The sequence below is a fragment of the Stomoxys calcitrans genome, chromosome 4 (genome assembly GCF_963082655.1).
Source record: "Stomoxys calcitrans chromosome 4, idStoCalc2.1, whole genome shotgun sequence".
Classification (NCBI taxonomy): domain Eukaryota; kingdom Metazoa; phylum Arthropoda; class Insecta; order Diptera; family Muscidae; genus Stomoxys; species Stomoxys calcitrans.
This window is the reverse complement of record NC_081555.1, coordinates 16,269,664-16,285,190: the sequence shown is the minus strand read 5'-3', so window position 1 is coordinate 16,285,190 and position 15,527 is coordinate 16,269,664. Positions and strand designations below refer to the sequence as shown.

Here is a 15,527-nt window from a genome sequence, read left to right as displayed (position 1 = left end):
AATTTCTTAAGAATTCCATGGCCAGACTTCAGTAGTTTGAAGACCGGCTTAAAGTCAAGTTCGTGTTAACAACGGCAAATATACAGCAAACCAAAACAAAGGCCGTCAGGTACTTGTGCGTGTTACCTTTCGTGGAAATTGAGTTCTTTAAAGTGTTTCATAGTATTTTGTATCTTTTTTTTACGGTGCGTCATAAGGTACTTAAAACTACCCAAACAATAGAGGCAGATATTAACAATTCCACAAGCGTAACTATCATACGAGACCATAACTCTGCCATACAGTGAGCAAAGTGAAATTATTTTGAATGGTTGGTGACATACAACAAAATAAACTTTTTCTTTGTTGCTTTTTCAATGTCTTGGAGATGCAGATAAAACTGAAACAAACGAAGCACCTAAGATGTGAATTTCTAAAAAAAGAAATTCGAAAAACTGCATAGCTTATTGAAAATTAAATAAAATTTACCAATGGACATAGAGAAATGCCAAAAATAGGTTTTGCGAAAGTGTTACAAAATTTAAAATTCAATATAAAATTGGAAAAATATGCGAATTTGAAATACATGCAAGTAAAAGTGGATATAAAAGTTAATCTCATGTAGCCTGATTTATGATACCTAGGAGATCCCAAATGTGTTATAGTCCATGCAGCTAAAACAGAATAAATCATCGATTTATGCACTTTTAACGCTACAGAAATTGAAAATTTTACCTTTGCGACAAATTTTCATAAACAATTTTCTCGCTGAGATAATTTCGTAGAAAATTTTCTCGCTGATTCAAATTTTCATAAAAAATTTTCTCTATGAGACAAATTTTCATAGAAAATTTTCTCGCTGAGACAAATTTTCTCGCTGAGACAAATTTTCTCGCTGAGACAAATTTTCATAGAAAATTTTGTCGCTGAGACAAATTTTCATAGAAAATTTTCTCGCTGAGACAAATTTTCATAGAAAATTTTCTCGCTGAGACAAATTTTCATAGAAAATTTTCTCGCTGAGACAAATTTTCATAGAAAATTTTCTCGCTGAGACAAATTTTCATAGAAAATTTTCTCGCTGAGACAAATTTTCATAGAAAATTTTCTCTCTGAGAAAAATTTTTATAGAAAATTTTCTCGCTGAGACAAATTTTTATAGAAAATTTTCTCGCTGAGACAAATTTTCATAGAAAATTTTCTCGCTGAGACAAATTTTCATAGAAAATTTTCTCGCTGAGACAAATTTTCATAGAAAATTTTCTCGCTGAGACAAATTTTCATAGAAAATTTTCTCGCTGAGACAAATTTTCATAGAAAATTTTCTCGCTGAGACAAATTTTCATAGAAAATTTTCTCGCTGAGACAAATTTTCATAGAAAATTTTCTCGCTGAGACAAATTTTCATAGAAAATTTTCTCGCTGAGACAAATTTTCATAGAAAATTTTCTCGTTGAGACAAATTTTCATAGAAAATTTTCTCGCTGAGACAAATTTTCATAGAAAATTTTCCCGCTGAGACAAATTTTCATAGAAAATTTTCTCGCTGAGACAAATTTTCATAGAAAATTTTCTCGCTGAGACAAATTTTCATAGAAAATTTTCTCGTTGAGACAAATTTTCATAGAAAATTTTCTCGTTGAGACAAATTTTCATAGAAAATTTTCTCGTTGAGACAAATTTTCATAGAAAATTTTCTCGTTGAGACAAATTTTCATAGAAAATTTTCTCGTTGAGACAAATTTTCATAGAAAATTTTCTCGTTGAGACAAATTTTCATAGAAAATTTTCTCGTTGAGACAAATTTTCATAGAAAATTTTCTCGTTGAGACAAATTTTCATGGAAAATTTTCTCGTTGAGACAAATTTTCATAGAAAATTTTATCGTTGAGACAAATTTTCATAGAAAATTTTTTTGCTGAAACAAACTTTCATAGAAAATTTTCTCGCTGAGACAAATTTTCATAGAAAATTTTCTCGCTGAGACAAATTTTTATAGAAAATTTTCTCGCTGAAACAAATTTTCATAGAAAATTTTCTCGCTGAGACAAATTTTCATAGAAAATTTTCTCGCTGAGACAAATTTTTATAGAAAATTTTTTCTCTGGGATAAATTTTTATAAAAAATTTTCTCTCTGAGACAAATTTTCATAGAAAATTTTCTCGTTGAGACAAATTTTCATAGAAAATTTTCTCGTTGAGACAAATTTTCATAGAAAATTTTCTCGTTGAGACAAATTTTCATAGAAAATTTTCTCGTTGAGACAAATTTTCATAGAAAATTTTCTCGTTGAGACAAATTTTCATAGAAAATTTTCTCGTTGAGACAAATTTTCATAGAAAATTTTCTCGTTGAGACAAATTTTCATAGAAAATTTTCTCGCTGAGACAAATTTTCATAAAAAATTTTCTCGCTGAGACAAATTTTCATAGAAAAATTTTCTCTCTGACACAAATTTTTATAAAAAATTTTCTCTCTGACACAAATTTTCATGGAAAATTTTCTCGCTGAGGCAAATTTTCATAGAAAATTTTCTCGTTGAGACAAATTTTCATAGAAAATTTTCTCGTTGAGACAAATTTTCATAGAAAATTTTCTCGTTGAGACAAATTTTCATAGAAAATTTTCTCGTTGAGACAAATTTTCATAGAAAATTTTCTCGTTGAGACAAATTTTCATAGAAAATTTTCTCGTTGAGACAAATTTTCATAGAAAATTTTCTCGTTGAGACAAATTTTCATAGAAAATTTTCTCGTTGAGACAAATTTTCATAGAAAATTTTCTCGTTGAGACAAATTTTCATAGAAAATTTTCTCGTTGAGACAAATTTTCATAGAAAATTTACTCGTTGAGACAAATTTTCATAGAAAATTTTCTCGTTGAGACAAATTTTCATAGAAAATTTTCTCGCTGAGACAAATTTTCATAGAAAATTTTCTCGCTGAGACAAATTTTCATAGAAAATTTTCTCGCTGAGACAAATTTTCATAGAAAATTTTCTCGCTGAGACAAATTTTCATAGAAAATTTTCTCGCTGAGACAAATTTTCATAGAAAATTTTCTCGCTGAGACAAATTTTCATAGAAAATATTCCCGCTGAGACAAATTCTTATAGAATATTTTCTCGCTGAGACAAATTCTTATAGAAAATTTTCTCGCTGAGACAAATTTATATAGAAAATTTTCTCGCTGAGACAAATTTTTATATAAAATTTTCTTGCTGAGACAAATTTTTATATAAAATTTTCTTGCTGAGACAAATTTTTATATAAAATTTTCTCGCTAAGACAAATTTTTATAGAAAATTTTCTCTCTGAGACAAATTTTTTATAGAAAATTTTTTCGCTGAGACAAATTTGCATAGAAATGTTTCTCGCTGACTCAAATTTTCAAAACTAATAAAAATTGTCTATGAAAATTTTTCTATCCATCACCTTTTGTCTCATGTTCCATTTCATTTATTTTCCCCTTTAAAGCCCCTTTTCAAAACTTTTAGTTCCCCCTTCCCTTTAGTTCACTTAAACTTGTTGATGCTAATTTATTGCAAAACAACCTTTTTGTAACCACTTGGTTAAGCTTATCTAAAACTTTTTGGGAAAAAAGTATTTGGCAAAACTTTTAAACTTCACTCACCTGGAAAATATGTAAAATTTTTCTTAAACGTGGTCATTTAGCAAACTCCTGAATTTCAGTTTGGTAAAATGCAAACTTTAACAACTAATCCTCAAAGCTACTTCTTCTAAGTAACCATCTTTATCCTCATCATATTTTGTGTACTTTTCTTATGTTTGCAGAACTAAATGGTGTGAAACGAAAAGATGTCTGTAGCATATGTGTCGAGTTTGACAATTTTGGCAGTACTGCTGCCAATGGCACAAAATTATGATACCAACAAATACAATACCAAAGCAAGTGTGCCATTATGGAAGCAAAGGGTAAGTTAGGGGAGGAAGAATAACAAAGATTTGTCATATATGTTACTCATGGACCACAATTATGTTCTGCCATTCTGCCACTCCAAAAAAAAACCACCCAATACTCGACATTATCATACATCAATGATAACGAGGCTAGAATTAACTCCAGAGAGGCAGACAGAATGGTTCAGCTTATGGCTAGTCTACATAAGAATTCGCATATAACTTTACTACACTTTTTTCCCCACTGCTACCTTTTCTTTCGTTTAGGCTTGCGAAAAAGCCCAAAAGCAAAAAGCCAATTCTCATTATATATGCGATGATAAGGGTGATGTTAAATGCCTTCCAGGATGGCAAGGAGATTTATGCCAAGTTCCCATGTGTCGCAAAGGCTGTGACCCCATGAACGGTAAGTGAAAACCCACAAACATACACAGCCCCCATGTGTTATGGTGCCTACGATAGGCCATAACACCTATTTGCTAAAATCTGACCCCAAAACTACGTCATTGGTAGAGATTCAATGAGAATGGGTGAAGTTACACCTGAAAACACTTAATTAAACAACTGAACCTGAACTATGTATAGTCAAATTTTGATAATAAGCAAGCATGACTGAAGTGTAAAGGAGTGAAATCATTAGTGAGGAGAAGGTTCAGAACAAAACCTATAGCAAAAGGTTTCTTGTAACCTTAGAGGCACTCTTTATTAATGAAATTTTTTATACCCACCGCCATAGGAAATAACGGTAGAGGTCGAACGCAAAGATACTTGATACTAATGAAGGTCTTTGGGGACTACAACTGGACCTTATCGGTTCAGTTTTGGATATAGACCCATATAAACCGACCTCCCGAACTGATATATTTAGCCCCTAGAAGCCGCAACTGGTATCTGATTGGGCTGAAATTTTGTATCTAGTGTTCTGTTATGACTTCCAACAACTGTGCCAAGTACCGTTCAAATCGGTCTATATCCTGATAAGGCTCCCTTATAAACCGATCTCCCGATTTGACTTCTTGAGCCCCTGGAAGCCTCAATTTTCATCCGATTTAACTGAAATTTTGCAAATAGTTATGACTTGCAACCACTGTGCCAAGTACGGTCCAAATAGGTCTATAACCTGATATAGCTCCCATATAAACCGATCTTCCGATTTGCCTCAATCTATTTTGTATAAATTTTTAGCCGAATCCATGTTGGTGGATTCCCAAGATTCGGCCCGGTCGAACTTAGCACGCTTTTACTTGTTTGATATCGGAAGGGGGAGGACTCTTCCCCTTACCGCAAAAGTGCTACCCAAAAATAAAAGTGCACCGATCAGGACAATATGAGAATCAAATGAAAGGTATTCAGGAGTAGAGTAAGAATTTCATAATAAAAGTTGGGTCCAAGTACGTGGGGGCCGCCCCAGCCCCAAAATACCCTAAAATAGGTTTATTGGACGATCATGACAATATGGGACTCAAATGAAAGGTATTCCGGAGTACATTACGAACATAGTCAGGAAAAACGAATAGACTTTATAATTTTTTGATATCGCAAGGGTCGGACCCTCCCCCGTTACCCCAAAAACAACACCTAAAATCAAAAGTGGACCGACAAGGACAATATGGGTATCAAATGAAAAGTATGCGAGAGTAGATAACGAATCTGACATACAAATTCATGTCGAAGTATAGGGGGTCACCCCACCCCCCCACAAAAACGACTAGAATGGGCACTTTAGCCAATCACGGCTATATGGGACTCGGTTTGTTTGTTCCGTATAGACTCAAAAACGGTAAAACCGATTTTCTCGAAATTTTTGGCATATTGTGTATTGCTATACAATTTTTCGATATCGGAAGGGGGGCGGACCCTCCCCTTTACGCCAAAATCACCACCCAAAATCAAAAGTAGACCGATCGGGACAATATGGGCAAAACCGGTTTTCTCTAAATTATCGGCATATTGTGTATTGCTATAAAATTTTTCGATAACGGAAGGGGGACGGACGCTCTACTTTAAGCCAAAAACACCGCCCAAAATCAAAAGTTGACCTATCGGGACAATATGGGTATCAAATAAAAGGTTATGGAGAGTAGAATACGAATATGGTATTAAAATTTGAGTCTAAATATCCATCGGGCCTTCCCAACCCCAAAACTTCCCCAAATAGACATATTAGATGTTCATGTCAAAATGGGGCTCAAATGAAAGGTATTACGGAGTAGATTTCGAGTCTGGCATAAAAAATCAGATCGAAATAAAGGGGGTCACCGCACACCCCAAAAACGCCTCAAATGGGCATAAGACCCATTTTTACTATATGGGACTCGGCCTAACCGAATTTCTTAAAATTTTTATAGTTTGTGTAAGATTTGTATGGAAGCAAACAAAGGCTATATAATTTTTAGATAACAGATGGGGGCGGACCCTCCCCCTTACCCCAAAAATGCCACCCTTAACCCAAAGTGGTCCGATGGGCACAATACAGGTATCAAATGAAAGGTATTAGAGTCTGGAAAACGAATATAGTATTAATATTTGGCCCAAGTATTTAGCAGGCCGCCCCAAACCCAAAATGTCTCTTAACAGATATATTCGAAGTTCATTCCATCCCATATTAGGACTCAAGTGAAAAGTATATGGCAGTAGATTACAAATATGGCATAAAAATTAGATCCAAGTAAGGGGAGGTCGCCCACCCCCAAATACCCCTAAATTGGCATATCAGCCGACCATGGCTATATGGGATTCAAATGAAAGGTATTTGGGAGTAGATCACTAATATGACATTGAAATTTGCGTTCAAGTCAAGGTGGCGCTTTTCTTTCTAAAAATACGTCGAATAGGACTCAAATGAAACGTATTTGAGAATAGAAAATGGATTTGATATTTCCCGAAAATTTATAGATTTTCGGTAAATTGATTTTTATTTTCCTTAAAATTAACTTTGCACTCATTTCCAGCACTGCATTCGATTAAATCCCCAACCATTATCTGTTTTTCTACTTTCTTTCATTCAGGCTATTGTCAACGTCCTGGCGAATGCCGTTGTCGCATTGGCTACAGTGGGGAATTATGTGAAAGGTGCATTCCTTTGCCAGGATGTCAACATGGTGATTGCACCAAGCCATTCGAATGCATTTGCCGTCGAGGCTGGGATGGACTCTTCTGTACCGAACGTAAGTATTTACCACGATAAGAGACCTGATGGAATGTTAATTATTTTGCACTTTGGCCGTTGGCTCGTTTTCTTCCTTTCTTCCATAGCCTCATGTCGTGAGGGTTGCCATAACACGCGTGGCTATTGTGAGGCACCAGGTGAGTGTCGTTGTCGCATTGGTTGGGCCGGCCGCAATTGTAGTGAATGTGCCGTATTGCCCGGCTGCCAACATGGAACATGCAATAAGCCCTTGGAGTGCAATTGTATGCCAGGCTATACAGGACTATTGTGCCAGTTGCGTAAGTTTCGCAGAAGATAAGCATTGAAGTGTGATGATTTTCTTATCGGATTTTTCATTTTTTTTTCAGCAATTTGTAGTGCCGATTGTCATAAGCAGCATGGGTATTGCAAGAAGCCAGGTGAATGTCGGTGAGTTATGATATTCAAGGATGAGCTGAGTTAATTGTTGGGAAAAGAATCAGCCGTTAGCTGAAATCAGAGAACGCCGATATGGCTATGGTATACGTTTTCATTACTTTTTTCTTTATTCCAGTTAAGACTATAACGGCTAAATTAGGCGACAAAAGTTGGTTTAACCACACATGCAGAGATGCTGTCAGATCGAAAAAGGTGGCATTCAGCAACTGGCGCTTGGATAAAAATGCCAATACTGAACTGCTGCTCAAGCAGGCAAGATCTTCGTATGCCAAAGTGCTGTGGCGCGAAGAATTTCTTTATGAACAGCGCCTACGTACTAAGGTTTTTGCTTCTACACGAGCAAGTAAAAACTTTTGGTCGTTGGTGAAAAAGGGTAAAGGGTAGTTCTTCATCTATTCCAACTCTGGTTTAGGATGATCAAACGTTCAGTGACCCGTTTGATAAGGCTAACCTGCTGGCTGATATTTTTGCAGGGAACTTTTCCCGGCTGGATAGCAATCAACCACTCTCCACTAAATCGAAAAAGTATCTGGCGTCATGCCCCAGATATTTTTTCGAACTCGTAGAGTCAAAAGGGTTCATGTGAATCTAGCCGTAAATAAATCCCCGGGCATATCACACTTTTCTTGCGCAAGTGTTCTTCGACGCTTGCTCGTCCATTACGCAAACTTTTCAATCTTGCCTACCATGCGGGAGTCTTTCTGGAGCGTTGATAGGTTGCGAACGTTCAGCCCATACCCAAGAAGGGTGAGGCGAGCAACCCTGCGTGTTATCGGCCAATTGCGATATGCTCCGCTCTCTACAAGGTTATGGAGCGCACGGTTAATCACCATCTTGTGAGGTATTTAGAGCCTAATGGCCTTCTTAGCGACCAACAGTATGGGTTGCGCAGAAATCGCTCTACGGGCGACCTCATGGCACTTCTGTCGCAATGTTGGAGTCGCTCAATCCACCAGTTTGGTGAGAGTAAGGTTGTGGCTCTGGATATCTCCAAGGCACTTGATAGGGTCTGGAATGGTGCATTACTATCAAAGCTTGCGTCGGTAATGGCTTCGTGCGATTTATTTCGATCATTCTCAGAGATCGCACTATACGAGTCGTTATAGATGGGTTCTCATACAATGAGCAAAAATTGACCGCTGGTGCACCCCAGGGCTATGTTCTTTCTCATCCTGTTGAGTCAGACATCGAATCCTATCTATTCAGTTTGAGGATGATAGTAATCTCTGTCATTCACACTCATTCGACCATAGGCCGAGTCTTCCAGAGATTGAGAACAAGAGGCGGGCTATACACTCTACCAGGATTTACTGGCCCTTTCTGAGTGGGGCCGTATGAATCGAGAAGATTTTAATGCACCTAAGACTCAGTGCTGTTTGTTGTCACACAAACGATTCGCTGACCCATTACGATCATCTTTGTCTATTAACGGTATAGATGTTGAGCAATCAGAAGCTCTTGATGTTCTTGGCATAAAAATACAAAGTGATGTCCTTTGGGCTAAACATGTATTTGAAGTGTCGAAAGAAGCATACAATGTGTTTAGGCTTCCTTTAACGGTGTGAGAATTACTTCACTCCTTCTGATCTTCTTAACATCTAGACCTCTTTCACAAGGCCGAAAATGGAATACAACTCACATGTATGGGCTGGAGCTTCAAAATCATCCCTGGAGCTACTAGACCGTGTACAGAGATGGCATTGACTGGGGACAGTAGCGTATCCATCTCTATTGCAGCCCCTTGAACATAGTGGCAATGTGGGTGGTTTGTTGTGTGTCCGTCTGATATTCGTCTTCTTATTCCTAAAGTAATGATGTTTGTCAGGGATACTAGACATTCCATTAACTCACAACCATTGTAATTGATTGGCCAAAGGACCGCACAATGAATTATAGAGAGAACTCTTATTTCGTCCGAACCGTTCGTATGTGGAATCGACTTCCGGCTAATATTTTTCCCACCAACTATGCCATTTAGAGATTTAAGACATATGTCAATAAACACGACAAATGTGTGGTTCAAATCGGTCTATAACCTGATATGGGCCCCATATAAATCGATCTCCCGATTTGACTTCTTGAGATCCTGGAGGCAGACATTTTTGTCCGATTTGGCTGAAGTTTAACAAGTGTTGTTTTGTAATGACTTCCAACAACTGTGAGTTCGAAGATGGACCATATTGGACCATATCGGACCATATCTTGAAATAGCCACAATATAGACCGATCCTTCGATTTAAGGTCATAGGCCTATAAAAGCAACATTTTCTTATCCGATTATTTGTGACAGTGAGTTTTGTAAGTCCAGTCGACATCTTTCTGCAATTTGGCCCTGATCGGTTCAGATTTGGATATAGCTGTCATATAGACCGATCTCTCGGTTTAGGGTTTAGGGTCCATACAATGCGCATTTATGGTCTGATTTCGCCAAAATTTGGCTCAGTGAGTAGCGTTAGACCCCTCGACATTTTTCTTGAATTTGGTCCCGATCGGTTCATTAAAGGTCTTGGGCCCATAAAATGCGCATTTACTTTCCGATGTCGCCAGAATTTGGGACAGTGAGTTGTGTTATGCTCTTCGAAAACTTTTTGCAATTTGGACCAGATTTGCACATAGCTGCCATATAGACCGATGCCTCGATTTAAGGTTTTGGGGCCATAAAAGGCGCATTTATTGTCCAATTTCGCCAAAATTTAGGACAGTGAGTTAGTTAGGCTCTTCAACATTTTTCTGCAATATAGCTCAGATCTGTTCAGATTTGGATACAGCTGCCATATAGACCGATCTCTCGATTTAGGGTTTAGGGTCCATACAATGCGCATTTATGGTCCGACATCGCGGAAATTTGGGACAGTATGTAATGTCAGGACCTTCGACATCCATCTTAATTTTGGTCCAGATCAGTCTAAATTTGGATATATCTGCCATATAGACCGATCTCTCGATTTAAGGTTTTGGGCACATAAAAGGCAAAATAAAACAAATCCTATTTCGCCGAAATTTGGGATAGTGAGTTAAGATAAACCCATCGACACTTGTCTTGAATATGGCCCTGATCGGTTCAGATTTGGATATAGCTGTCATATAGACCGATCTCTCGATTAAGGGTTTTTGGCCCATAAAATGCGTATTTATTGTCCGAATTCTCCAAAATTTGGGACAGTATGTTATATCAGGGCCTGCGACATCCTTCTCCAGATCGGTCCAGATTTGGATATAGCTGCCATATACACTAATCTGTGGATTTAAGGTCTTAGGCCCATAAAAAGCGCATTTATTGTCCGATTTCTCCAAAATTTGGGACAGTATGTTATATCAGGGACTGTGACATCCTTCTCCATTTTGGCCCAGATCGGTCCAGATTTGGATATAGCTGCCATATAGACTAATCTGTGGATTTAAGGTCGTAGGCCTATAAAAGGCGCATTTATAGTCCGATTTTGCCAAATTTTGGGACAGTGAGTTGTGTTAGGCCGTTCGACATCATTCTTCAATTTGATTCAGAACGGTCCAGTTTTGGATATATTGGGTTGCCCAAAAAGTAATTGCGGAATTTTCAAATAGTCGGCGTTGACAAATTTTTTCACAGCTTGTGACTCTGTAATTGCATTCTTTCTTCTGTCAGTTATCAGCTGTTATCTTTAGCTTGCTTTAGAAAAAAAGTGTAAAAAAAGTATATTTGATTAAAGTTCATTCTAAGTTTTATTAAAAATGCATTTACTTTCTTTTAAAAAATCCGCAATTACTTTTTGGGCAACCCAATAGCTGCCATATCGATATTTGGATTTAAATTTTTGGGCCCATAAAAGGCGCATTTATAGTCCGATTTCGCCGAAATTTGAGAGAATGAGTTGTGTTAAGCCCTTGAACATTCATGTTCAATTTGAACCAGATCGGTTTAGATTTTGATATAGCTTCCATATAGACCGATTACTCGATTTAAGGTTTTGGGCACATACAAGGCACATTTATTGTCCGATTTCGCCAAAATTTGGGATAGTGAGTTGTGTTGGGCCCTTCAAAATTCTTCATCAATTTGGCGCAGATCGCTCCAGATTTGGATATAGCTGCCATATAGACAGATATCTCGATTTAAGGTTTTGGGGCCATAAAAGGCGCATTTATTGTCCGATTTCGCCAAAATTTGGGATAGTGAGTTGAGTTAGGCTCGGTTCAGATTTGGATATAGCTGCCATATAGACCGATCTCTCGATTTATGGTCTTGGGCCCATAAAAGACACATTTATATTCCGATTTCTTTGAAATTTTACACAGTATTTTATGTTATGCTATTCGATATCCGTGTCGAATATGGTTCAGATCTGTCTATATTTAGGTATGACTACCAAAAAGACCAATATTTTGGTCTAACAAATTGAACAATGACTTATACTTAGTAGACCATTCAATGTCTGTGTCGAATTTGTTCCAAATCGGACCATATTTCGATATAGCCGCTATGGGGGCATAAATTATGTATTTTCCACCGGGTTATGATGAAAGGAGACTTACAAATATTCCCGAGGTGGTGGTTATCCAAAATTCAGCCCGGCCGAACTTATTGCCTTTTTACTTGTTTTTCATTGCTGAAGGTGTGGAATCTTCGAATGGTGATGTGGAATCTTCAAATGATGCCCATACAGAAAAACATGCATGATTTCTATGTACTAAACCACACCCCCATCTTATAACCCCGATCCCTCGAAACTGCCAGCTGTTATTTCTTCGGGGGGATCTGGCTCAATTATAGGCTTGCTCCACTTTCTCAGACACTATCTGCACTTTGGTAGTTCTGTGCAGCTTGTAACGCCTTTCGGGCGATCTCTTACTCATTCAGTCTTTTGTGAACTATGGTTACATACTCGCCTATGGCGTTTCAATTCTATCGCGCTGCCTATGTGTCCGTCTGTCTAGCCGTCTGTCTTCTGAGTGTCTCTCTGTCCGTTGTTCTGTGTGTCTTTTTCTCCTTCTATCAGTCTGTTTTCCGTCTATATGTCCATATGTCAGTTTGTCCGTCCTCTGTATGTCCGTCTTCTGTCTATTTGTCCGTCTTCTGTCTATTCGTGCGTCTTCTTTCTGTTTGCCCGTCTTTTGTCTGTTTGTCCGTCTTCTGTCTGTTTGTCCGTCTTCTGTCTGTTTGTCCATATTCTGTCTGTTTGTCCGTCTTCTGTCTGTTTGTCCATATTCTGTCTGTTTGTCCGTCTTCTGTCTGTTTGTCCGTCTTCTGTCTGTTTGTCCTCTTCTGTCTGTTTGTCTGTCTTCTGTCTGTTTGTCCTCTTCTGTCTGTTTGTCCGTCTTCTGTCTGTTTGTCCGTCTTCTGTCTGTTTGTCCTCTTCTGTCTGTTTGTCCTCTTCTGTCTGTTTGTCCGTCTTCTGTCTGTTTGTCCGTCTTCTGTCTGTTTGTCCTCTTCTGTCTGTTTGTCCTCTTCTGTCTGTTTGTTTGTCCTCTTCTGTCTGTTTGTCCGTCTTCTGTCTGTTTGTCCGTCTTCTGTCTGTTTGTCCTCTTCTGTCTGTTTGTCCTCTTCTGTCTGTTTGTCCGTCTTCTGTCTGTTTGTCCTCTTCTGTCTGTTTGTCCTCTTCTGTCTGTTTGTCCTCTTCTGTCTGTTTGTCCGTCTTCTGTCTGTTTGTCCTCTTCTGTCTGTTTGTCCGTCTTCTGTCTGTTTGTCCTCTTCTGTCTGTTTGTCCTCTTCTGTCTGTTTGTCCTCTTCTGTCTGTTTGTCCTCTTCTGTCTGTTTGTCCGTCTTCTGTCTGTTTGTCCGTCTTCTGTCTGTTTGTCCGTCTTCTGTCTGTTTGTCCGTCTTCTGTCTGTTTGTCCTCTTCTGTCTGTTTGTCCTCTTCTGTCTGTTTGTCCGTCTTCTGTCTGTTTGTCCTCTTCTGTCTGTTTGTCCTCTTCTGTCTGTTTGTCCGTCTTCTGTCTGTTTGTCCGTCTTCTGTCTGTTTGTCCTCTTCTGTCTGTTTGTCCGTCTTCTGTCTGTTTGTCCGTCTTCTGTCTGTTTGTCCATATTCTGTCTGTTTGTCCGTCTTCTGTCTGTTTGTCCGTCTTCTGTCTGTTTGTCCTCTTCTGTCTGTTTGTCCGTCTTCTGTCTGTTTGTCCGTCTTCTGTCTGATTGTCCTCTTCTGTCTGTTTGTCCTCTTCTGTCTGTTTGTCCTCTTCTGTCTGTTTGTCCGTCTTCTGTCTGTTTGTCCTCTTCTGTCTGTTTGTCCTCTTCTGTCTGTTTGTCCTCTTCTGTCTGTTTGTCCTCTTCTGTCTGTTTGTCCTCTTCTGTCTGTTTGTCCGTCTTCTGTCTGTTTGTCCTCTTCTGTCTGTTTGTCCTCTTCTGTCTGTTTGTCCGTCTTCTGTCTGTTTATCCTCTTCTGTCTGTTTGTCCTCTTCTGTCTGTTTGTCCTCTTCTGTCTGTTTGTCCGTCTTCTGTCTTTTTGTCCTCTTCTGTCTGTTTGTCCTCTTCTGTCTGTTTGTCCGTCTTCTGTCTGTTTGTCCGTCTTCTGTCTGTTTGTCCTCTTCTGTCTGTTTGTCCTCTTCTGTCTGTTTGTCCTCTTCTGTCTGTTTGTCCTCTTCTGTCTGTTTGTCCTCTTCTGTCTGTTTGTCCTCTTCTGTCTGTTTGTCCTCTTCTGTCTATTTGTCCTCTTCTGTCTGTTTGTCCGTCTTCTGGCTGTTTGTCCGTCTTCTGTCTGTTTGTCCGTCTTCTGTCTGTTTGTTCGTCTTCTCTATGTCTCTTTTATGTGTATCTGTCTCTCTGCCTATCGGTCCATCCATATCTCTTCCCTATATACCGTTCTCCCTATATGTCTTTTTGAACCCCTAGAGGGCGCTTTAGACCATTTTAAATATTTTCCTCTTATTCCCCTCCCCTTTTAGCTGTAAAGTAGGCTGGACCGGACCCAAATGTGATCAATGCTTTCCCTATCCAGGCTGTGTTCATGGCGACTGCTCAAAACCCTGGGAGTGTAATTGTAAGGCTGGCTGGGGTGGCATACTCTGTGATGAGCGTAGGTTGAATATAAATTTTTGCTTTTATTTTATAATTCCTATAAACTTCCATATATCTATCCCTCGTCTAGCTCTGAGTTATTGCAAAGAAAATCCCCTTATCTGTGAAAATGGTGGACGTTGTATTTCTTTGACCAAAGAAGATGGCAATTATCATTGCGAGTGTCGTCAAGGTTATTTGGGTAAAAACTGTGAAATAGTCGATGAGTTTATGTTGACCTCAACGGCGGCACCCAGAATAACACCACCACCACTGGTGGATTGGGATAAAGAGGAGAACGAAGATAGTTCGGAGAATTTGATCAATGGAACAGCCATAGGCCAAACAAACAATAAAACAAATGTGAATTCCCAAAACTCTAAAGACCAAATGATGATAAGAGAAAATTCCACCGACATTGTGGAGCAGAAGGAGCATATGGAAGAAACTGCTATAAAAAGATTCAATGAAACCTTGAAGGAAAAGGAATTAGTCAAGTCAACGCTGGAAGTAACAACAATGAAAATCTTTTCCCCTAAGCCCCATAAAAAATTCGAACATTTAGCCAATATATCGGGATCGGATATCATAGGAACTGCCACCACAACTATGGTCTTGGAAGATGCAAAAGACAAAAACAAAAAGGATTCCATTAAATCCACCAAAAATCCCATTAAAATAAAAAGTTCCACACCATTGAGTATAACAACCTCGACAACGACTACCATGTCTCCTTTGAATCGTCTGGAAGATGAACAACATCAGCCCACTTTCATGGCAAAACCCAAAGAAACACAGAGCCATAAGACCAACAAGCAGGAATTTTCAAACTCCAATAAAGTTGAAGACAAGCAAGAAGAAGAGGAGGAGGAAGAGGATGATGAGGAATGTACTGAGGATGACAATGATGATGAATGTGAATATGTAGATGAAGATGAAGAGTAGGAAGAGAATAATAACCAAATGGGATTAATTGATTAGAAATGGAAATAGTCGGCATCAAATTATATATGAGTTAGGTGTTAATATTTATTCTAGTTTTAAGCTGTATCTAAATTATTTTTAATTTTTATT

General features: G+C 38.2%; 1 protein-coding gene across 1 annotated transcript; it reads left to right on the top strand.

Annotated features, from left to right (window-relative positions):
• The first annotated feature begins 47 nt into the window (after positions 1-47).
• Positions 48-15,464, top strand: LOC106086017 (delta-like protein A). Its single transcript, XM_059367593.1, has 8 exons — positions 48-109; positions 3,775-3,915; positions 4,168-4,306; positions 6,909-7,067; positions 7,156-7,347; positions 7,417-7,477; positions 14,342-14,472; positions 14,545-15,464. Exons 2-8 carry the CDS (start codon positions 3,799-3,801, stop codon positions 15,396-15,398), a joined length of 1,653 nt encoding a protein of 550 aa, XP_059223576.1. The 5' UTR covers positions 48-109; positions 3,775-3,798; the 3' UTR covers positions 15,399-15,464.
• The last annotated feature ends 63 nt before the right edge of the window (positions 15,465-15,527 follow it).